The following is a 23,763-nucleotide window of genomic DNA, read 5'->3' as shown; positions in this document are numbered from 1 at the left end:
AGGTGGGAAATGGGGCTGGGAAAATGGGGAGGGGTCCCCGAATCAGTCCGCCGAAGCCAGGGGGGTGGGATATGGGCCATGGGGACAGGGGACAGGCAGCGTCCCCCTCTCACAGAGCTGCAGCATCAGGTGGGACGCGGGCTCGGGGAGAATCAAAGCCCCGAGAGAGTTCTGCTCCTTGTTAAATAAACTTTAATTTTTGTCTGGGGAAGGGTGAAAGGAAAGTAAAATTTCTTTCAAGGATTAAAAGCAGCAGGCGGGGAGGGGCAGCCCAGCTGGGCTCTCCCCTCTCTGCCCAGAGGCCACGGTGACGGGTGGGCTCTCCGAGCTGGAGCCGCTCGCCCGCGGTCCCCAAAGGCACAAGTGTCACCTCGTCCCCTCCCTGCGTGGCTGCCAATCCCCCCCACCCCCAGTGCAGGCCAGCGTGTGCAAAATCCCCACATAAAAAAATACCATGTTTTTCTTTTCCCCCCCTCCATTATCGAACACCCTAAAAAACTATAGAGCTTTGATCCGTGTCACTTACCCACCCCCAGGACTGAAAAAATCCCCATTTCCCCCCTGGAAAGCTGCTGGGTTTTCACCAGGGAGAGGGGCACGACCCGCTTGGCACCAGTGGACCAGGACCAGGACCAGGACCAGGAGGGTGTCCCCCAGCAGCACCAGGTTAGTGGGGGGAGGATGGGTCGGTGGGCAGAGGGTCCCTCGGGGGGGGCAGGAGCACCCAGGCAGTGTGTCCCCTGGGGAAGGGGCGGGTGCAGGGTCAGCTCCCCGGGTCCAGGGGGTCCGGCAGGGTCCTGGTGGGTCCCTGGGTGCTATGGGCTCAGCTCAGGCCCCGAGGTCTCCATCCTGTGCCGGTACCGGCGCCGGCGCTCGCAGCGGGGACAGGACCTGGTGCTGACCTGGCAGTCCCGGTGGAAGACGGTTTTGCATTCGCTGCACCTGGGAGAAACCCGAGGAGGGCGTTAAAAACAACCCCCCCCCCCCTGCACCCCCAGACCTCCCCCCGTGCAGCTGAGTGTCACAGTGTCCCCGCAGCCCCAGACCTGGGACACTTCCTCCTCTCTGCTTCCTCCAGGGACTCACTCGCTGAGCAAAGAGCCCTCCAGCTCCAGCCCAACCTTGCCAGGAGGAGCAGGAACCGCTCCAGCAACGAAAAAAAAACAAACCCAAAGCCCCAACCCCAGCCCAGGCCCTTGAAGCTGCGAGCAGGAGCTGGAGCTGGGCCGGAAGGTGCCTGCAGGGCAGGGGACAGGGGAGACTTTGGGGTTTTGCTGGTGCAAGAGCAAAGTTTCCAAGCTGAGACTCCAAACCCGCTGCAGGGTGACAAAAACCTACCCAGAGGGATGGGATGCCCCCCCCCACCTCAACCTGTGGGACCCCCTTATGTGGCAGGGAAGCTGCCTGGGGACAAAGGGGACATTGCCAGCCCGTCCGGACCCGCCCAAGCTGGAATGTAAACAGCAGGAATGGCACCTGGGCTTGGAGGGGAGGGGACACCCAGCCCAGCATGGGAGGGGACACCCAGCCCCGTGGGGGATGGTGACAGCAGTGCCACAGTCACTGGGAGAAAAGGTGGAGCCACCAAGGCTCAGCTCCTCCTGGTCCTGATCCCGGGACACCAAAACTCAGTTCCCTTCCTCCTGCTCTCAACCCGGAGTCACCAGAGCTGAGCTCACTTCTGCTCCATCCTCTCCCGGCTCTCCCAATGCTCAGCTCCCTCTCTTCAGTCCCATTCCCAAACCCTCTCTTCCCCGGGTTTGGTCTTTAAACCACCCTGGAGTGCAAATCCCTGAATCCCTGGTGATCCCAGGGAACACCAAGTGGAGGGACAGAGCCAAACCTCAGCCCTGGGGTCAAACCCTGGTGACTGCAAACCCCAAGTTTGGATCAGACCAATTCTTGGCTCAAACCTGGAGCTCTGGGGATGTGGAAAAGGGGACACACGGGGGGGGGTATTCCCAGTGGAATGGTTTCCCATGCAGCTCCTGGGGGGGATTTGAGGAGCTGGGGGGTGGTTTTTAGTGACCACCAGGTGTTTCTTAGTGACCACCAACAGCCTCCACCTGCCCCAAACCAGCCCGGCAAGGGGGGAAACAGCCCTGGCCTGGCTGAGGTCACTGCTGGGGGGGTTTCAGGAGCATCCCCAGGGACAGAGTGATCCCAGCAGCTGGCTGTCCCCCCAGCGTGGGCAGAGGGGCAGGAAGCCAGGATGGGTGAGGGGGTTGGTGGAGCTCCTTGCTCCTGCACAAACCTAAACCCCTTCTGCCAGGATAGGGGAAAAAAAAAGAAAAAAAGAAAAAAGAAAAAAAGAAAAAAAGGTCAAAAAACCCTCCAGAGCCTGGATTTGCAGGACACGAGACCTCCAGCTGGCTGCCAGCTGAGTTCAGTCCCATGTCTCTGCCCCTTCCAGAGCCCCTGAGCTCTTTTTTGAGGGAAAATCAGTCCCTAGGGACGTTGTCCTTGATAACAAACCCCACGTTGTTGCTGTGGCAAGGAGGGAACTGGAGAGATCCTGGGAGGCTGCCCTGGAGATGTCTGCAGCCACACAAGGAGTTTTGCAGCCTGGGGAGCTCGGATTCAGTGGCATTTTCTGCAGCTTCTCTGTGTTGCTGCTCAGTTCTGGGGATCAGCAGGGAAAGCAGGAACCCACCAGCCCAGTGACCCAACCACCCCCATGGGAACCATTGGCCACCAAGCATGGAGATGAGGACCTGGATCCAGCAGGCTCCTGGGCTGGGAGGGTTTGACTCTGGTGTCTTTAGAAAAGCCTCCAGGTGGGGTTATAACTCCTCTCCCCCCCCCAGATAATTCCCCCTGGAGAGATAACCCCCCTGCCATTCCAGCTGGTGACCCCACTGCGGACAAGGACCCTCCAGGGAATGCCAGTGTCCCCCCTGTCCTGCTGGAATGTCCCCAGCATGTCCCCCAGGGCTGCCTGCCCTCCATCTCCATGGGTCCAGTTGTGAGTGGTGTGTGGACAGCCCCACCACTGCTCCTCCTTTACCCCCCAGGAGGGATTGGGCTGAATTTGGACACGAAATGTGTTGGCCACAGAGCCTTCATCCTCCTCCTTGTCCCCTGGCTCCTCTGCTGCCCTGGGACCCAGCAAGACTTTTCAGGCTGACAGCAAAGGGGTGGTGGTCCTGGATATTCAGGCTGCAAAGCCACCGTGTTTGGTGACATCTCAGCTCTGCATGAAGGGTCCTCCCCTGCCCCAGACAACCCAGTTTGGTTGGAAACTCCTTGGGACTGGTGGGTACCATAAGGATGTGCAGGAAGTGGGTACCAGGGGGGTGGGTGAGGAGCACCATGAGAAGGTGGGCACAAGGATGTGGGCACCAGGAGGACATGGGGACCACGAGGACATGGGCACCACAAGAAGGTGGGCACCACAACAACATAGGTACTGTGATGATATGGGCACCATGATCACACAAGCACCACAAGGACATGGGCACCATGAGGACGTGGGGACCACAAGGCCACACACCAGCTCAGAGCTATTTCCAGGCCCTCATGGGGGCCCCAGAAGCCCAAGGTTACCCCAGGGATCATCCAGGCTGCTGGGAAAAGTCAGGCCACGAGCTCAGGTGGCCTCACAGCATCAGGAGGGGACAGGGATGTCACCCACCTGGTGGTAGTGTCAAACTCGAAGGGGAAGATGATGTCACTGCTGTTGCAGATCTGGCAGATGAAGCCACGCTGGGTGCAGAGGTCACAGTTGTAGACGTGGTGGGAAGCAAACTGGATGAGAGTCTGCAGGAAGGGCTCAAAGCCCCCATCAGCAATCTGCAGGACAGAGATCAGAGTCACAGAAAGGTTAGAAAGGACCCTTCAGATCATCCAGTCCAACCATTCACTCAACTCTGCCAGGTCCAGAGCTACCCCCATGTCCCTCATCCCCACATCTCCAGGGTCTGAAACCCCTCCAGGGATGATGGAGACTCCAGCCCTGCCCTGGGCAGTCTGGGCCAGTCCTTCATTACCCTTTCAGTGAAAAAGTTTTTTCTAACATCCAACCTAAACCTCCCTTGCTGCACCTTGGGACCCCTCTCCTGTTGGGGTGCACTGGGACAAATCTGTGTTAAGCCCACACTTTGTGCTGCTCTGTGGAGATGAGGCTGTCCCCAAAAAACAACCCCCACCCCTTGGGCACCCCAAGGCACCCACTGAGCTGGGATGGAGCTCCTGGCCCTGGAGTGGATGGAAAATCCCACTGAACATCACTTCCAACATCATTTGTGCTAGAGAGAAGTTGGCCTGGAGACACCTTAGCTGGCTGGAATGGAGGTGAAAGAATTTATCTTGTGTGATTCCATAGTCCTCAGAGGACAGAGGTGTGTGCCAATCATTTTGGCAAAGGAAAATAAAAGTAAGGCAATTATTTGTCTTTGAGTTGCTTTGCAAATCTGCAGAGTGCACGTGGTGGGTGAGAGAAAGGCAAAAGAAAACCAAAGCTGTCAGAAACCTTCTCCTGGTCCTGGTGAGGGGCCACACTTGACAGAACCTGAGATGTTTTCACCAAGAAAAGCACCAGAACCACCCCAGGAGCTCTCACCTGCCTCAGGTCAGTGACACTGTACTTGTGGGGACACTCCAAGAGGTAGTGCCTGTGGTCCAGCCTGCAAAGAAGCACAGAGAGGAGGGGGCTGGATGGTTCCCACCACATCTCCAATGGCTTTGGAGCAAGGGGGAGCCTGGATGATGCAGACTCCTGTAGGAAAAAACTCAACTGGATTTCCTCAGCCTGCCCCACGTCCCAAACCCCTCTGGTGGAACCCGTGTGAGAGCATTTCAAAGGGGAGGAAAGAAAAAATAAATCAATCTCTCCTCTGTTTTCCCAGGTGTTTCCTGCCCAGCTCCTGGCAGGAAGGTGTTTCCTGAGTCAGGACAGATGGGTGACTCCTCACAGCAGCTGCCATGGGGCTGGGGGACATGGATCAGAGGTGGCCTTGGCAGTGCTGGGTTAAGGCTTGGGCTGATGATCTTCAAGGGCTTCTCCAGCCAAAATGACTCCAATAAAATCCAGCCCATGCCTTGGCAGCATCACTGCCTGCTCCAACAGGGAGGGACCAGGAGGAGCAGGAGGCCACGGGGGTGCAAAGAGGGGGAGATGTGGGGGGAGCCATCACCCAGAGAGGGTCCTCACCTCTTGCTCAGCTCCTTCAGGGCCCCACTGCGGCACACACTGAGATAATCCCCCAGCAGCTTCAGCTGCTCCCTGCTCCTCAGGATCCTTCCCATCCTCTCCACGTGGTCGTAGAGGCTCTCGTTGACCCTCTGCAGGTCGATCAGGGGTTGGTTACGGATTTGGGTGAGGAATTTCAGAGCCTGTCGGGAAACCTGGGGCAGAGAGAGGCAAGAGGTGGGCAGGGAGCAGCCTGGGAGGCTCTGAGGGAGGTGTTGGGTGGACACCTCCACCTCTGCTGGTGGTGGAAATGTTCAGATGAACCTTCAGGAAATGTTGACTCTCTCACAACCCTCTGCAGCTTTGAACTCAAGAAGGGAGATTCGGATCTGAGGGAGAAATCCTTTGGTGTGAGGGTGCTGAGCCCCTGGGTGCCCAGGTTGCCCCCAGAAGCTGTGGCTGCCCCATCCCTGGCAGTGTTGAAGGTTGGATGGGGCTTGGAGCCCCCTGGGCTGGTGGGAGGTGTCCCTGCCCATGGCAGGGGTGGCACTGGGGGGGCTTTGAGGTCCCTTCCCACCCAACCCATTCCATGCAGCAATGTTTCCCTGCTCCCTGCAGGGACCCAGCCCAGACTCACCCCTCGTTTGGCCAGGTCCCAGTTGTGGATGAGGCGGGAGGGAATCAGGGTCTCCTCATCCTGGTGGCAGCTGTCACAGTAATAGAGCCCAGAGAAGGCACAGAGCTTGGGCTTGGCGAAGGAGAACCCGATCTGCCTGGAGCAGCCTGCAGGGAGGAGGGGATGAGAAGGGGGAGAGGGGAACCCCCACTCCTCCAGCCCCTTCCCATCACCCCCAGGATCAAGGGAGAAACTTTTAGGAGGGGGAAACAGAAGGGAAGTTGTCGGAAGGGTTGGGGATCAGCTGAGGACGTGGGAGGTCCCCAGCCCTTCCTGCAGGTGAGGAGCTGGGATTTCAAGATCCTGGGTCTTTACCCCAGGACTATCCCTGAGCCCATTGTTATCCACCAAGTGCTTCAGTTGTTCTGGGATTTTATTTTTGGGAAAAGTGAATTCTGGCAACAGCCAAGTGGTTTAGGGAAGAAGCTGAACCCCAGCTGCCTGCCCCACCACCTCCTCTGCCCTGCTGCACCTTCACTCAGCCCTTCCCTCTCCCACCACAGGGCACCAAAACCACATCCACCAGGGACAAGGGGGGATGGGCTGAGCCAAAAAATCCCTTCAAATAAAGGAGGAACCCAGCTCGGTGTTGTCACCCCAACCTGCATGCTCTGGGGGAGGTAGAACCCCCAAAAATATATTCCTGAAGGTCAGGTGTTGTTCTCTGAACTAATAAAAATGAATAAAAAGAATTAAATATAAATAATGAAGAATAGTAATTTAAATAATGTAAATCAATAATTTAAATTTAAATAATTAAAATTAGCAATTTAAAGTTAAATTAATTAAAAAAAAAAAGGTTTTATTGCTCATTATGCCCTGAGATGTCAGGAAACTCCTGTGTCAGGCTTGGGTGTCAGCCTGGGAGGGAGGTGACAGTGGGAAAGGAAAACTTTGAAGAAAACCTGCCCAGAAAAACTGGGAATTTGTCTTTCCAACTTGCTCCTTCCACCTGTTGGCAGGTGGAAGAGTCAGAACAGAGCCTGGAGGGGAAGAGGGAGCTCAAAGAGAATGGAAAAAATATGTATAAAAAATAAAGAAGTTAAAAGAAGAAAATCAAAACCAAGCCCAAAACTGCTGGAGGGTACAAGAGGTGGAGTTGAAGAAGGAGAGAAATGTGAAGTTTAATTAATTCACCAAGGTAAAGAGCAAATGACAGCTCCTGGGGAGGGCAGCCAGTGTCACCTCAGTGTCACCTCAGTGTCACCTCAGCCCCTGTGCCAGGGAAAGCTCTGGGGGTGTTTGGCTCCCAGCAGCAGCCCAGTTGGACCAGTGCTGAGGTGGGACAGGGACTTAGGGTGGGGGACAACCAAAAGTGCCACTGATCTGGGACACAAACCCCGTGGGGGTGGCAACCAGTTGAGGGGAAGCCAGCAGCTGGGCTGGCAGGACTCAAGGGACATCTTTAATTTGATGTCACCTCGTTACCCTCACCCAATCCTCTGGGGTGGAGCTGAGCTCTTTGCCCAAGCCAACACCTACCTGCACAGATGAAGCTCTGGGAGTCCAGGCCCTTCTCCATGGGGATGGCCACCAAGTATTGCAACAAGAAGCCATTTTCCTTCACAGTGTTCTTCAGGACAACCTGGGAATTGCCATCCAAGCTGCCACCCAGGGTCAGAGCCTCCTCAGCACTCTCCAGGTAGGACATGAGGGCCCCTCGGACCAGCTGCCTCCAGGAAGCTGCTGCTTCTGCATCCTCAGCCTGCAGCTTCAGGACAGCTTTGGAGGTGATGACCTTGAAGAAGGCAGGACCCCCGAGGCTGCTGTCGGGGAGGATGTCCTGGATGGTCTCGATGCCGTAACTGTTGCTTAGAATTTTATCGTTGTTTCTGACTTTGAAGCATTTTAAAGTTTCTAGAGAGAGGGAAAAGATAAAAGGGACCCAGGATTTGTCCACCTCCACGTACAGAACACCCTCCTTGATGGCATCCAGCTCTGGCTCCTGAAGCAGAGTCCACTCAAAGCTGTTCCCGGGTGGGTCACCGTACTGCAGGGCAGCAGAGGAGTCACTCTGCGTGCCTGGGCCTTCCCCACCATCCTCGGGATACTCCAGGGTCTCCCACTCCTCCTCCTCCAGCTGAGGTCGGCACTTGTGCAGTGCCTCCCGGATCCTCTCCAACCAATCCTCGGCCTCGTCCCCAGAAGGAGCCCTCAGGGAGAGTTTTTTCCCCAAGAAAACCAACTCAAAACGCCCGTCCGAGTGGGTCCTGCCCAGGGACTCGCAGCGCAGGAGGGAGAAGCTCTCCAGGCAGATCCGATCCTCGTGCTCCAGGAAGAGCCGGAGCTCCAGGGGTGACAGCTCGCAGGAAAACTCCTTCCAGATCCCCATGGCTCCTCTCCTCTCCAGGCTGCCCAGCTTCAGCAGCCCTCGGAAAGGGTTGGAAAGACCTGGGACAAAAGCAGGGGCTTGGTTGAAGGGGCAAGGAAGGGGATTCTGCTCCTGTCCCACCTGGAGTCCTGTGTCCAGTTCTGGAGTCCCCAGCACCAGAAGGACACAGAGCTCCTGGGAGGTGTCCAGAGGAGCCACTGAAATGCTCAGAGGGCTGAGCAGCTCCCTGGGAAGCCAGGCTGAGGGATTGGGGTTGTTCAGCCTGGAGCAGAGGAGGCTCCCAGGGGAGCTCAGAGCAACCTTCCAATATCTGAAGGGGCTCCAAGAAAGCTGAGGGAGGGCTTTGGACACGGGGAGGTAGGGAGAGGAGAAGGGAACTGGGTTAAAACTTGGAGAGAGGAGATTTAGGTTGGATATTAGGAAAAAATTATTTCCTGTGAGGGTGCTGAGCCCCTGGGTGCCCAGGTTGCCCCCAGAAGCTGTGGCTGCCCCATCCCTGGCAGTGTTGAAGGTTGGATGGGGCTTGGAGCCCCCTGGGCTGGTGGGAGGTGTCCCTGCCCATGGCAGGGGTGGCACTGGGGGGGCTTTGAGGTCCCTTCCAACCCAAACCATTCTCCATGATTCTACAAGAAAAGGGAAAGGTGGCAGAGAGAGAAAAGCCACCAGGGGCTTGGCAGAGACCACCCAGGGACACCACAGCTTTCAGAGCTGGGTTGGTGGGTGGGGGGATGGGGTAGGAATTTCCAGGACCTACTTGTTCCCTCTCCATAATTTGTCTGCATGAGTTTGGGTTCTGAGGTTGGGACTGAGTAGGACAGCATGGGGGAGATGAGTCCCAAGGGGTGGGCAGAGGCACCCAGTGATCCCCCCTCCCAGCAGAGCCCTGGGGGGCTCAGCCAAGCAGCTCCATCCCCTCCCTCAGCTCAGCCCCAGGACCCAGCACTGCCCATACCCATCTGCCTGCGGTGCACCACGCTGAAGCCCTTCTGCTCCCGTTCAGGTGACATTTTGGGTTGGGGGCTCTCTGAGGATGGCACCGAGAGCCTCTCCAAACCCAGGGCACTGATCAGCCCCGGGGCTGGGCCCTCACCAGCACCCTCGGGCCCAAAGCCATTGGTGTCAGGGGTGCTTTTGCTGCTCTCTCCTGGGGAAGGTCTGTAGAAGTCGTCTTCTGAGATCCAGCTCTTCCTTTTCTGTTTAATAAAGAAGCAAGTTAATTAATAAATAAAGCATTGAAATGGCTGCACCCCCAGCACCTGACTGTTTGCTTCCCCAGGAACTTTTCTGGCTACAAGAACAGAGTGAGGGGCTGGGACAAGATCTCCAAACAAACACCAAGAGCAGAAACACGACCCAGCTCAGGGCCCCAGCAGCCCCAGTGAGACCACACCTGGAATACTGGGTCAAGTTTTGGGCTCCCCAGTTTAAGACAGACAGGGATCTACTGGAGAGAGGTCAAGGGAGAGCTGGGAGGATGATGAAGGGAAGGAAGAGAGCCCTGGGGCTGAGAGGGGATCTCTGAATGTCCATCAAGATCTGAGGGGTGGGGGGCAAGAGGAAGGGGCCAATCTCTTTTTGGGGGTGCTCAGTGGTGGGACAAGGAAGAATGGGCTGAAGGTAAAACATGGGAAGTTCCACCTAATGATGAGGAGAAACTTCTGGAGTGTAAGGCTGGGGGAGCCCTGGCCCAGGCTGCCCAGAGAGGTTCTGGAGTCTCCTTCTCTGGAGCCTTTCCAAACCCCCCTGGATGGGTTCCTGGGGGTCCTGCCCTGGGGGATCCTGCTGGGACAGGGGTTTGGACTGGGGGATCTCCAGAGCTCCCTTCCAACCCCTGACATTCTATGATTCCCCGGATCCAAGGCTGCATCCCACCAGGAATGACCTCTCCACCCCTCTGCCCTGCTTCCCAAGAGCCCTTGATGCTGCCAGATGAACAGAAGGGCAGCAGAGAGCTGTGAGGAGGGGGATGAGCAGCTTGGGGTGCAAGGCACGGGGCAGGCAGAGCCCAGGAATGTGGCTGCTTCCCTGAGTCACAGCAAAGCAGGAGAGAATTTCCTGTTGACACCGTGTGTCATCCAGGGATCAGGTCACCCTGGCCCAGTGCCACCAGGAAGGGGTGGAAATGGGATAACTGGGAGGGAGCTGGAAGGAGCAGGGACCAAAAAGGGAAATCTCTTTTTTTTTTTTTTTTTTTTTTTTTGGAGGAGGAGGGGGTATGAAGTATATCCTGACCTCCCCAGGATGGCAGCTATGGGAAGCAGGATGGAAAAGGCAGTAAGGAATTAGCCAGAGAACGGGGCTGTTCCAAGGGTTTCCTGCAGGGAAAAGCAAGGGAATTGTCTCCTGGGGGGAGCAGGGGAAATCCGCCAGCCCCCGGGATGCCATCCTGCTCCTCCAGATGTGCTGCACCAACACTTCCCAATGGAAAACTGTCATTTCTGCCCTCTCCTGTTCAACCCTTTTCCTTCCTCTCCTATGGATCATAAAAGCACAGAAATCCCCACCAGGAGCTCAGCTCAGGGGTTGTTTTCTCAGCTTGCACCCAGCCAGATCAGTGCAGGAGCTTCTCACTCCCCAGATATCCCCAAAACTTCCTGTCCCAGGCAGGGAGGAAGCTCTGCTGCTCAGAAAGGCTTCAGACAACCTCAGGGGCTCCTTTACCAGGGATCATTGACTCCCACTCAGCTTCTCCCAGAGGGAATCCATGGACACAGCTCCAAGGGGGCCAGGAAGGTGCTCAGGGAGCACAAAGAATCACACTGACACCTGACCTGTCCTGGGCTGTCCAGAGCCTGACAGCAGGGACAGGGACAGGGAGGGGATTGTCCCCTCTGGGGAGAACCCCCTGGGGTAAAGCTGTGTCCAGCCCTGGGGTCCCCATCAGCAGGAGGACACGGAGCTGCTGGAGCCATTCCAGAGGAGGCCCTGGAGCTGCTGGGAGGGCTGGAGCAGCTCTGGAGCCAGGGGGAGAGAGTTGGGGGTGTTGAGGCTGGAGAAGAGAAGGATCCCATGGGGAGACCTTAGAGCACCTTCCAGTGCCTGAAGGGGCTCCAGGAAAGCTGGGGAGGGACTTGGGACAAGGGCCTGGAGGGATGGGATGAGGGGGAAGGGTTTGCAGCTGGGAGAGGGGAGATGGAGAGGAGATCTTGGGCAGGGAGGGAGGGAGGGAGAAATCCTTTGGGGTGAGGGTGCTGAGCCCCTGGGTGCCCAGGTTGCCCCCAGAAGCTGTGGCTGCCCCATCCCTGGCAGTGTTGAAGGTTGGATGGGGCTTGGAGCCCCCTGGGCTGGTGGGAGGTGTCCCTGCCCATGGCAGGGGTGGCACTGGGGGGGCTTTAAGGTCCCTTCCAACCCAAACCAGTCTGGGACTCAGTGACACTGCAATGCCCTGGGAGTGCCAGGAGGTACCAGGAGGAGGGAATGGGTCTGGAGTCTCAGCCAGGTTTAGGCAGGGGCAGGACTGGAGGATTTGTAAGGTCACATCCCAGCCAAACCGTTCCATGGTTCTCTGGATGCTGATGGAATCACAGACACAGCACAGAGAAACCCTTGGCTACTCGGAAGCTTCTCCCCAATTTCATTTTCCTTTTCCAGCCAAGGTGCTGGTCAGGAAGCACAAATCCAAGGGGATAGGGAAGGATAGGGAGGGATAGGGAGGGATAGGGAGGGATAGGGAGGGATAGGGAATGAGGGATAGGGAGGGATAGGGAGGGATAGGGAGGGATAGGGAGGGATAGGGAGGGATAGGGAGGGATAGGGAGGGATAAGGAGGGATAAGGAGGGATAGGGAGGGATAGGGAATGAGGGATAGGGAGGGATAGGAAAGAATAGGGAGGGATAAGGAGGGATAGGGAGGGATAGGGAATGAGGGATAGGGAGGGATAAGGAGGTATCACTCACCGGACAGCTCAGCAGAGGGGAGAGGAGGAGCCCAGCCCTGGGGCTGCTCTGGCTCCTGCCTGGCTCTGTCCCACTCCCACCCCCCTGCCCTGGGGCTGGGACCGTGGCCGTGTCACCAACTTCTGGGGCTGCATCTCCATCCTCCCCATTGCTGGTCCCTGAGATCCCCGGAGCAGCCGTGCTGGGGTGGGGGTGATGCCCAGGGGATGGTGCTGGGGGTCCTGGGGAGGTGGCTGGGGGGCAGCTGGGCTGCTGGGGGGAGGATCCCATCAGGCTGGGGAGCTGCCCCCCCTCCGGGGCTTCCAGGCTTGGTTTGGCTTTGCTGAACTCTGACAGGACCCTGGGGACAGAAAGTGATGGGTGTGAGCACAGCTCCTTTCAGCAGAACCTGGAAAAAGCCTCAGTTATTGCAAATTATAACATCCCCCCCAAAATCATCATCACAGCTCATCTCCCACGGGCTGGCACCACTGCATGGCTGCAAAAAAAAAACCCCAAACCAAACCCTGGCACCAGTCCTTGTGACAGAAAACGTGGGATTTGTGCCCTACGGAGCACAGGACTGATAATGAGGTTTCATTTCCTCCTGCTGAAGGAGGGAGGGTGCTGGGTGCTCCCCCCATGGGGCTGCAGGACACGTAGCCACCCCAGGAGAGCCCCTGACAAACTTCCAAAGTCCTCATCCCTGTGCTGAGTGGGAAAGCTGTTCCCATGGCCCCACCACCCACCTGCCTGAACCAGACCAGCCCCAGCTGCAAATCCAATTCTTTCCATCACAAGTTTAATCCCATCAAATGGGGCTTGATACCCACTGGGAAGCACAGACTGGGAGCTCTGAACAACCCCAAGAGCCTCCTGGGGATGAGGGTGCCCAGGGCCAGGCCCCTCCAGAGCAGGGCTGGCAAAGTGGCAGGAAAAACATTTACTGCTTACTCAGAGCTTACAGAGCCCACTGGAAACCTCAGTGCCAGGTATTTGGCCAAAAGGAGTCACCAGGATGACAAACTAACAACCACCCTCCTCTGAATTACCTACCCAAGCTGCAAATTACAAACCTTTCCTGCAAAGTCATTTCTGATCCCCCCCAGGGAAAGCCCTGGAGCATCCCCAGCCTGAGCCAGGCAGAGGTCACATCCCTGACACTGGAAGCAGCATTTTTGTGACCTTTTTGCCCACATTTCAGTGCCAAGGAGCTCATCAGCTGGGCCCAGCAGGTTGTGCTTAGGGTTTCTTTTCCCCTTTCAATCTCTTTCCAGGGAGATAAAACAGTTTTTTAAAGAGAAACAGGGGAGAAATCTTTCCTGGCTCTAGTGAGCACTGCCTGAACATGAGGCAGTGTGTGCCCAGGGCCACCAGCATCCTGGCTACTGTCAGCACTGATGTGGCCAGCAGGAGCAGGGCAGGGATCATCCCCTGTGCTGGGCACTGCTGAGGCTGCACCTCCAATCCTGGGGTCAGTTTTGGGTCAGAAAAGGGACATTGAGGGGATGAAGAGTGTCCAGAGAAAGGAACTGAGCTGGGGAAGGGTCTGGAGCAGAAGTCTGCCCAGGAGCAGCTGAGGGCCCTGGGGGTGTTGATCCTGGAGCAGAGGAGGCTGAGGGGAGACCTTGTGGCTCTCTGCAACCCCCTGAGAGGAGGTTGGAGCCAGGGGGGGTCGGGCTCTGCTCCCAAGGAACAAGGGATGGGACAAGAGGAACTTTTGGCACAACTCAAGTTGTGCCAGGGGAGGTTTAGGTTGGAGCTTGGGGACAATTTCTCCCTGGAAAGGGTTGTCAGGGCCTGGCCCAGGCTGCCCAGGGCAGGGCTGGAGTCCCCATCATCCCTGGAGGGGTTTCAGAGCCTGGAGATGTGGGGATGAGGGACATGGGGCAGGGGTGGCCTTGGCAGGGATGGGGGAAGGGTTGGACTCCAGGATCCTAAAGGGCTTCTCCAAGCAGGAGGATTCTGTGACAGTAAATCAGAGCTCAGGAGAGGATTAAAAATCCCTTTGAGGGGGAATATCTGGGGGCAGACTCACTCTTGCAGGGACCTGTCCAGGTCCTCAGCTGTGGCTGTCCCCAGGTCAGAGTCACAGGACAGGGGCTCCTCGGGGCGCTCAGGGCTGCGGGCGCAGGGGGGGGGCAGGGGGCTGTCAGAGCCCAGGCTGGAGGAGAGCTGGGAGGAACTGGTGGTGTTGAGGCTCAAGGAGGAGGAGGTGAGCTTGGCTTTGGTGCTGGCTTTGCCAATGGGCAGCAGGGACGCTTGGATCTCGATCTCATCCGAGCCGGAGGATTGGGAGAGGGAACCCAGGGACGCTTTCCGTGTGGGTTGGGAGCTGAGGGGCTCCAGCAGCTCAGAGCCAGGACAGAGCCCCGAGAGGGACAGGGGGGTGACGGTCCACTCGTTCAGAACTGCTGATTTATAGGAGAGCTGGAAGGTGAGGGACGTTAAGCCCTGCAGGTAGCTGAGGAGGAACTCGCACTCCTCGGCATCCAGGAGCAGAGCTGAGCTCTGGTAGAACTCGGGCAGCCGGGGCCTCTCCCGCAGCAGCAGGGTCAGGTAGGACTCCACCAACCCATCATTCAGGGCCAACCTCAGCCAGGCACGGCACCGACCCACGTCCGTGGTGATGAAGATGAGTTGTTCCAGCTCAGAGACAATGTTTCTGGGGAAAGGCAGAAGAAGAGGAGGACATGAGGTGAGGAGCTGCAGTTTGGGCCCATGAGGAGGTGCAGGATCTGCTCTGGGGGGGGAGTTCAGGAGCTGGAACCAAAAAAAAAATCTCTTCCCTCCATGGAAAATGTGGTTTCCCATGGGGAAAAGTGAGCTCCTGGACTCTCCAAAGCAAAACTGACTGATGAGAAGCCCAGGCAGCCCCGGGGTGCCTCTGGATGCTCCTCCCCTCCCAGGCACCACTGCCCCAGAGCAAGGATGCAGAAGGGGAAAATTCCTGCTGTCCCTGCACACTGGTGGGACATGATCTGTCTGGATACCTCATGGTGACAACTGTGTGTCTAAATCCTACCTTCCGATGTAAAATCATCCAAAACACAGGGAAAAAAGCTGCAGCCACCCCCCCAAAAAAGGATGGGTTCAGGTTGAGGTCCTCAAGCAATCTCAGCATCCTGACCTCAACTGTTCTCCCCTCCAGATCCAACACTTCCCTCACCCCATCCCCAGCCCACACTGGGGCTTCAGAGGCTACAAGAAAACAGAGCAAAACTTTTAAAAAGATTTTTTTTTTCCTAATCTGTCTCTCAAGAAAGAAGAAAAAACAAAAACCTTCAAAGGGCACAAAAATATCTCCTGGAGCAGATGAAAGAGAGATTTCCACCAGTTCTTTCATCATTCAGGAGGCAGTGATGGAGCTGGATGAGGTTTTTCAAAATGATTTGCATGTGGGATGATGTGAGGTCTCTGCTCAGGGAGTGGCTCAGAAAAATCCCAGCAAGGAACAAGAGTTACCCAGAAGAGCCCTGAGAGCTCAGCCACTGGGCTGTGATGTTCATCCCCATCGGGACACGGGGAATGGAGGCCAAGAGCTCCCAGGTCAGAGGAGAGACCAGATCCCTGTGCTGTGCATCCCAAAACCCAGCATGGTCACTAGGGACATAGAACACCCAGAAATCACAAAATCCCAGAGTGGTTTGGGGTTAGAAGGGAGCTCAAAGCCCCCCCAGTGCCACCCCTGCCATGGGCAGGGACACCTCCCACCAGCCCAGGGGGCTCCAAGCCCCATCCAACCTTCAACACTGCCAGGGATGGGGCAGCCACAGCTTCTGGGGGCAACCTGGGCACCCAGGGGCTCAGCACCCTCACCCCAAACAATTTCTCCCTCCCTCCCTGCCCAAGATCTCCTCTCCATCTCCCCTCTCCCAGCTGCAAACCCTTCCCCCTCAGAGGGTCCCATCCCTCCAGGCCCTTGTCCCAAGTCCCTCCTCAACTTTCTTGTAGGCCCTCTAATATTTAGGCAACCCAAAATTAATAAGGAAGGAGCATGCCCCAAGCTGGCAGCAGCATTTGATGCCTGGGGACCCCAGGACTTTGCCCTGACACAGGCTGAGTGGGGCCATGCAGGGTGCCCACCACCCCTGTGCCACTTGGCACCATGGGTTCTCTGCTGTCCTGCTGGGTGTCCCAGTGATCCCAGCCAACCCCAGCCCCCCAGAACACCCTTTGAGGGCCAAGCATTGGCCCAGGCTGCCCAGGGAGGTGGTGGAATCCTCATCCCTGGAGGTGTTCAAAAAATGTGTGGATGTGGCACTTCAGGAGATGGTTTGGTGGGAATGGGGGGGTTGGGTGGATGCTTGGATGTGCTGATCTTGGAGGTCTTCCCCAGCCTTAAGGATTCTATGAGAGGATCCATCCCTCTGACTAGATGGGGGTGAGGGCTGTACCCTTCCATTGAGCCACCTTCCCTTCACCATCCCCTGAATTTTGTTCTTTTTGCACCAAAGGGAGGTGACAGACCCCAGTGTGCCCCCCCCTTCCTTCCGGGCACTCACCGGTGCGTGATGCTCTTCAGCAGCCCCCAGAAGACAGGCTGGGGAAGGGGTCCCCGACCTCCTGCTTTCTTCCCTTTCCCTCCACTCTCCATCTTGATGTGCTTGGCCTTCAACCCGTGCACAAAGACAGCTTCCAGGGCACAGCAGAGGCTGTTGGCATTGCCATCATCACTGGTGACAATGGCATCCGAGGTGACGTACTGCTTCTGCAGGGCCTTGATGGCATTCACCAGCTGCTTCTTGATCAGCTGCAGGACAGGAGAGGAGGCAGAGGCTCAGCTTGGGAGCAGCTCTGTAACTCTGGAGGAAAGCTCTGACACCCAGAGGGCTCCCCAGCCCCGCAGGGCTCGTGCAGAGGGAAGCACAACCCCTGCTCCATCCTCTGCTCCCTGGGGCTGAGCTCCTCACCTTGCAGCTCACCTGCCCAGTTTTTCTTTTAAAATTAGTGATTTCTGCAGTTTTAGGACCCACTGGCTTGCTGGGGTTGCCTTTAGTGCAGTGCTTCCTCTGCAGCCATCAAAATGCTTAAGAGGATGGAGAAAACCCAAACTCTGGCTCTTCCCAGTGTGTGCTCAGGGGAAACACAAGGACTGAGTAAGGGTGGGTGAGAAAGGAGAAACTCAAAGGAGGAAACTTGTAGTAAGGGCTGAGATGCCACTCAGACTCATGCAGATCAACCCAAGCAGCAGTGACATGCAGAAATCAAAGCCATCACCCTCACCCTGACTGAGAACCCATGGGTGCTGCTGGGGGGGAGCCCAGCCCAAAAGGTGATTTTGGAAGGAAGGTTGGGGTTGAGCTGCTGCCTTTGGGAAGCTCCAGTGGGCTCTGGAGAGGGAACATGGGAATTTTACCTTCCAGCAGCTTTGCTTTTCTTTCCCACACAAGTCAAGGAAGAGCAAGTTCAGTGAATTTAACCATTTTACTTTTGGTGCAGAGGATTTTTTCCCTAGAACAGTCAAACCTGGATGTCTCAGCCCACTTTATTTAAAGTCAAAGTTGCAGTTCCCAGCAGACAATGGCCAGCACTACAGATTCAGCTGGGATCTCATCAAACCATTCCCATTTGGGTGTCCATCCCACAGTGAGCACTCATCAGCACCAGTCCCTCACTGGGGCAGGGCAGATTTTGCCCCCAGCCTGGGTTGGCTGCACAAACCCACCTGAGGTGTCCAGCCCAGGATATTCTTTCAGCCTCTAAACAAGATTTCCAGCTCAAGGAGAAGAGCCAGAGGGGACACTCACACCTGATCCCTGCTCATCTCAGGGACAGCCCTTGTTGCTGGGGCTGCTTTCCAGCTGCCCCCCTGCAAGCAGCCAGGATTAAAGAGTGCAGAGGATCTGCTCTGTCATGCATGGCTGAACTCTGCTGGGGGATGGATTAAACACCCGCCTGGAACTGCTGGGGTTGAGTTTTGCTTGTTCAGTGTGTTTTGACTCCTCAAGCTGGGTAAAGAAACCCCAAACACAGAGCAGAAACCCCAAACACTGCTTCCTTTGGGTCCCAGGGCTGAGCACCTTCCCTGTCCCACACTGGGTCCTGCCATGAGGGGCAAAGCTCAAGGCAGACTCTGCTGGGATTTCATTTTGCTTTAACCCCCCCCAACAGCCAAACCATTTTGGATCTTCTCTGCTGGAAAGCCTCAGACACCCTGTTGCTTCTTTAAACCACCCCAATCCTGGCTGGCAGCAGCAAAAAGTCCTACCAGGTCCCCTCTGGTAACTGGAGTTGCACTGGGGGGTCACTGGAGTTGCACTGGGGGGTACTGGAGTAATGTGGGGAGGGTGGGGGGTGTCTGGCTCACCTGTATGGCTTCCTTGGGGTCATCACTGTGGCTTGAATGCATCTCAGCTGCTGCTCCTGCTCCCCAGGGCAGGTGCTGCCTTCACATGTCACCTGTGGGACAGGAGGAGATCTCAGCACCCACCTGGTTTGCAGGGAACTCAACCACTGCCACTCGTGTGACTGGGAGCACAGCACGAGGTGTCCTGCAGGCACCCACAGCTGGATTGTGGCTACACCCAGCCTGGGACTGACCCCCAACCACACTGAGCCTCTCCCTGCTTCCCAAGGACCTGGGGACTTCCAGGCAAAACAGCACAGGACAGAGGAGGGAGTAATTAACCCTTGCAAGGAGTAATGAGCCCTTCCCCTTCCCCAGCCCTGAGCCTGGGTGAGACCCCAGACCCATTCCCTCCTCCTGGTACCTCCTGGCACTGCCAGGGCATCGCAGAGTCACTGAGTCCCAGACTGGTTTGGGTTGGAAGGGACCTCAAAGCCCCCCCAGTGCCACCCCTGCCATGGGCAGGGACACCTCCCACCAGCCCAGGGGGCTCCAAGCCCCATCCAACCTTCAACACTGCCAGGGATGGGGCAGCCACAGCTTCTGGGGGCAACCTGGGCACCCAGGGGCTCAGCACCCTCACCCCAAACAATTTCTCCCTCTCTCCCTCCCTGCCCAAGATCTCCTCTCCATCTCCCCTCTCCCAGCTGCAAACCCTTCCCCCTCATCCCATCCCTCCAGGCCCTTGTCCCAAGTCCCTCCCCAGCTTTCCTGCAGCCCCTTCAGGCACTGGAAGGTGCTCTAAGGTCTCCCCATGCTCCTCATCAGAACAAACATTCAGCAATCCAGCTGAACCATGGCACCAAAGCCCATGGGAACAGCACTGAGGTGGCCCAGCAGACCCTGTGCAGAGGTGACAGCAGCTCAGGGGTGACAGCAGCTCAGGGGTGACAGCAGCTCAGGTCTCCAGTATTTGGTGGGGAAATGCTGCTGCTGCTGCTGAACCTGGCCAGGCCAGAGCTTTCCACAAGTGCCCAGACACTTTCCCTGGTGGCCTGGAGCTGCCTGGGAAGTTGGGGACAACAGAGAGAGGTTCTCCATCAGGTCTCCAGTCACTCTGTTCAGCAGGTGACCCCCAGGGTGCCCTTGGTGGCAGTTTGGGTGGGAGGGGACAGTCTGTGTCCTGCTGCAAGAATCCTGAGCTGAGCAGGCAGTGGTGCTTGCAGGCTCCAAGGGATCTTTGAATCCTGATTTTTTGTTTCCAGCCCTGTTCCTCTGGAGCCAAGGTGTGCTGGAGGCTCCCAGCACAGGGCCAGCAGCTCAGTGCCCATCCCATGGCTGTGTCCTGCTCAAACTCAGCACTGCAAAGGGTCTGAGAGCTGCTCCAGCACCACCACGAAGCTTTCCATGATGTGAGAGGTTGCAGAAGGGATGAATTCCCTCAAGCTGGAAGCACTTGGCATGGAACAGGAGAGCCCAGCAGCTGCCCACAGAGGGTTCAGCACCAATCCTTTGGGGTTTATTTCCAGCAGATCCAAAGCCCTGGAGTTTTCCCCAGGCAGAGCTGATGCCTCTCCCTGCCCCTCTCCTCACTGTCAGCACCAGACCAGGGCAGGAACAGCTCCTGCATGGCCACAACAGCCCTCACATGGTCCAAATGGAGCAGCCCAAATCCAGAGCATCCTGAATCCAAAGAATTCCAGACCCAGAGCAGCCTGAGTCTGGAGCATCCCAGACCCAGAGCAGCCTGAACATGAAGTATCCCAGACTTGGAGCAGTCTGAATCCAAAGAATCCCAGACTTGGAGCAGCCTGAATCCTGAGGAGTTTGAGTCTGGAGCATCCCAGACCTGAAACAGCTTGAATGTGAAGAATCCCAGCCCACATGCAGCCTGAATCCAAAACTTCCAAGACGTGGAGCAGTTGGAATCCAGAGCAGACTGAATGTGAAGCATCCCAGACCTGGAGCAGTCTGAATCCAAACAATTCCAGACCCAGAGCATCCACAGCCTGGAGCATCCTGAATCTGGAGAATCCCAGACCTGGAGCAGCCTGGATCTGGAGCATTCCAGAGGCAATGCAGTCTGAATCCAAAGAATCCCAGACCTGAGGCAGCCTGAATCCAGAGCATCCCCTACCTGGAACCCCCCAGTCCTGGATCAGCCCCCACATGTGCAGCAGGTCCCAGGCTCTTTGGGGACAAGCTCTGTGCTTTCTCTCAGTGTTCCCAGCACCCAGGGAGGAGGTCACAGAACAGGAACTGCTTTTGCTGAGCCAGGTCACACCATTTCCTCTCCTCAGGCTGTGCCAGGGGCAGGGCAGTGATGCAGGAACCTTCCCTGAGGCTCCAGGTGCTCCTGGGGGGCTCTGGGGGGGAGGGAGGGGACACCTTGGTGACAGCAGGGGTTGACAAGGCCCACAGGGAGCCATCCCCATCTCCCTGCACTCAGCTTGCAAGCCAGCAGCACATCCCACCCCAGACAAATCCGAGGTGTGAGGGCTGGGGGGGAGATGGGAGCGGGGGGGGACATCTCTCACCACCTCCCCCCCTTGGCTGTTTCAGCCCCAGGACTGCACTCATTGGCATCAGCCACCCAAAGGGTCACAGGGGATGAGGTGACAGAGGTGTTTTTAGCAAAGATCTTGTCCAGAATGGTTATTTCCACCCCCCCAGAAATCACCCCCCCTTTGCTGGCATCTCCTCTCCCAGTGCCTGCAGGAAGACACTGCTGCCTTTCCACTCCCACCACGACCAGTCCAACCAGTTTGCTCCAGCACCACCAAGCCACTCAGCATCACTCCATGGGGACAGCATTTTCCTGACTAACAAGTGCCACGAAGCAGCTCCCAGGAGGATTTCACCCAACACAAGACTGGGGTGAAGCACAGAGAAAGGGGATGGGGCAGCCCTGGTGCTGGGCTCAGCAGCTCCAGCAGGAACCAGAGGGCTCCAGGCAGCTCCTGGAAAGCCAGAGGTGTTCCCTGGGAGCTGGAAAGGATAAGAGATGGGAGGGATGGGCAAATGTAGAGATGAACCAACACACAGCCTGTCCCCAAACTCATTAGCCTGGAGGTTACACAGAACAAGGAAAATAAATAAGTGGGAAGGGAAGGGAAAAGAGGAGAGAAGAAGAGGAGGGAGAGAAGAAGAGGAGGGAGAGAAGAAGAGGAGGGAGAGAAGAAGAGGAGGGAGAGAAGAAGAGGAGGGAGAGAAGAAGAGGAGGGAGAGAAGAAGAGGAGGGAGAGAAGAAGAGGAGGGAGAGAAGAAGAGGAGGGAGAGAAGAAGAGGAGGGGAGAAGAGAGGAAGGGGAGAGGAAGAGGAGGGAGAGAAGAAGAGGAGGGGAGAGGAAGAGGAGGGGAGAGGAAGAGGAGGGGAGAGGAAGAGGAGGGGGAGAAGAAGAGGAGGGGGAGAAGAAGAGGAGGGGGAGAAGAAGAGGAGGGGGAGAAGAAGAGGAGGGGGAGAAGAAGAGGAGGGGGAGAAGAAGAGGAGGGGGAGAAGAAGAGGAGGGGGAGAAGAAGAGGAAGGGGAGAAGAAGAGGAGGGAGAGAAGAGAGAAAGCAAAGCAGCCAGCAAGCCAAACCTACCTAGGAGCAGAGTCACAGGGAGAAGAGCAGAGCTGTTTATTCACCAAACTGCTGCAAACCAGCCCAGACCTTTGGGAACAGTTTGTTCAAATCCAACCTGGAGCCAGGATGAGCAGAGATCCTGGTGCAAGGTTTGGTTTCTTGGTCTCTCACCAAGCAATGCTCCCTGGGTTATAAATAACCTGCAGGGCACTGCTTGGGCTCTGCCAGTGGAAAACAACAGCTCAGGATGAGGGCACGGAGTGGTGACTCAAGGCCTGGACACCCAGAGAGTCATTTTCCAAACACGAGTGCTGTGCTGTCACCCTGCACCCAGGGGTGGTGTGGGGCAGCCCCCTCCTCACACACCCCTTCTGCTTCCCACCCCGAGGAACTCTGGAACCAGGAGCTGAGCCCAGGGACAGGTGGGCTGGGAACAGGGCTGGGAGCTGGGCAGGGAGCAGGGCTGGGAGCTTTCAGGGCCAGGGGTTGGCTTGCTGGAGGATAAAACCCCTCAGAAATATGTCCAGAAGAGGGGCAGAGCCCAGGCTCAGCCTGTGCTTCATGGCTGGACCCTCGTGGTCCAACTCTGTGTGGGCCTGGAGGGATGGGATGAGGGGGAAGGGTTTGCAGCTGGGAGAGGGGAGATGGAGAGGAGATCTTGGGCAGGGAGGGAGGGAGAAATTGTTTGGGGTGAGGGTGCTGAGCCCCTGGGTGCCCAGGTTGCCCCCAGAAGCTGTGGCTGCCCCATCCCTGGCAGTGTTGAAGGTTGGATGGGGCTTGGAGCCCCCTGGGCTGGTGGGAGGTGTCCCTGCCCATGGCAGGGGTGGCACTGGGGGGGCTTTGAGGTCCCTTCCAACCCAAACCAGTCTGGGATTCTGGGATTCAGTTGTGATCCAGCTCCTTCCCGACACTCAGCACCACCACACATCCCCCCACGCCATGGCAGAAGGGACAGGGACCCCCTGACACCTCCCTCCCCAGAACCCTCCTCCCAGGAGCTGACAAACCTGACCGGGGTTGGAGAAGCCTCGGTGCAGCTGAACCCCTCCCAGTGCCGATCCCACAGCTCCCACCTCTCTCCAGATCCCGTTCTTCCGACACCCAAACCCCGCAGCTCCCCGGCCCCGTTCCTGCTCCCTGCCCGGGCTCTGCCGGGCTCAGGGGGGCAGTTCGGGGGCTTTGTCCCCGGTGCCCTGAGGACCCTCCGGGAGGTTGGGCTGTGATCTTCCCGTGCTCACGGTCCCGGTTTCGGTGCCGTTCCGGCGTCCCAGCGCCGCGAGGTCCCCGTGGGGTGCGTGGCCATGGGGCGGGCAGGGGACATCCCCCGGCGGGGGGTCCCTGGGGGTCAGGGAAGGACCCTCCGGCTCCCGGGAATCCGCATGGTCTGCTGGAGAGAAGGAGGACCCGGAGCTGGCTTGGGAACGCTCATTTTTAGGGAGAAAAACGTCATTTTCGGAGCGGGAGGTCCCACAGGTGCCGGGATCCCCACTCGAGTTCAGGCTCCCCGGGCACAGGGTCGACCCCAGCCGGGGTGTCAGCACAGAGGGACCCCACGCCCCGTGCCCCGGGGAGGAGCTCAGCCCACGGGGGGACCCGCGGGGCAGTGCGGGGCCTGGCGGGGGGACCGGGTCGGGGCCGGGTCCCGGGGGCTGCGGGGGCACCCGGGGTTGGGTCGGGCCGTGCCGGAGGAAGGATCGGCAGCCGCGGGGAGGGGGGATCCCCCTGCAGCCCCCCCACTGCCCCCCGTGATCCCCCCGCGATCCCCCCATCCCACCCCATCCCCCCCCCGCTCACCGCCTCCCTTCCCCGGGACGGGGATCCCGGAAGTGCCAACCCCGCGCCTGCCCCGCCCCCCGTGACGTCACCGCGCAGCAGGGCGAGGCCACGCCCACAA

At 57.6% G+C, this 23,763-nt stretch overlaps 1 protein-coding gene across 7 annotated transcripts; it reads right to left on the bottom strand.

Moving 5' to 3' along the window:
- Positions 1-178: 178 nt before the first annotated feature.
- PLEKHM1 (pleckstrin homology and RUN domain containing M1) lies at positions 179-23,737 on the bottom strand. 7 transcript variants are annotated; one of them, XM_030465871.1, is made up of 14 exons: positions 23,664-23,725; positions 22,877-23,253; positions 21,888-22,090; positions 18,326-18,417; positions 16,521-16,768; positions 14,054-14,680; positions 12,037-12,376; positions 9,092-9,332; positions 7,290-8,198; positions 5,769-5,914; positions 5,153-5,346; positions 4,562-4,625; positions 3,635-3,792; positions 179-942 (listed from the first exon to the last, which is right to left on the bottom strand). In XM_030465871.1, exons 4-14 carry the CDS (start codon positions 18,365-18,367, stop codon positions 816-818), a joined length of 3,096 nt encoding a protein of 1,031 aa, XP_030321731.1. In that variant the 5' UTR covers positions 18,368-18,417; positions 21,888-22,090; positions 22,877-23,253; positions 23,664-23,725; the 3' UTR covers positions 179-815. The 7 variants fall into 7 exon arrangements, with proteins under 7 accessions (XP_030321731.1, XP_030321730.1, XP_030321729.1 ...); XM_030465870.1 differs by lacking the exon at positions 21,888-22,090 and having other exon boundaries at positions 22,877-23,256; positions 23,664-23,737; XM_030465869.1 differs by lacking the exon at positions 21,888-22,090.
- Between the last annotated feature and the right edge of the window lie 26 nt (positions 23,738-23,763).

Source organism: Calypte anna, chromosome 27, assembly GCF_003957555.1.
Source record: "Calypte anna isolate BGI_N300 chromosome 27, bCalAnn1_v1.p, whole genome shotgun sequence".
NCBI classification, from domain to species: Eukaryota; Metazoa; Chordata; class Aves; order Apodiformes; family Trochilidae; genus Calypte; species Calypte anna.
The sequence above is the reverse complement of the archived record's forward strand: the minus strand, read 5'-3'. Positions and strand labels throughout refer to the sequence as shown.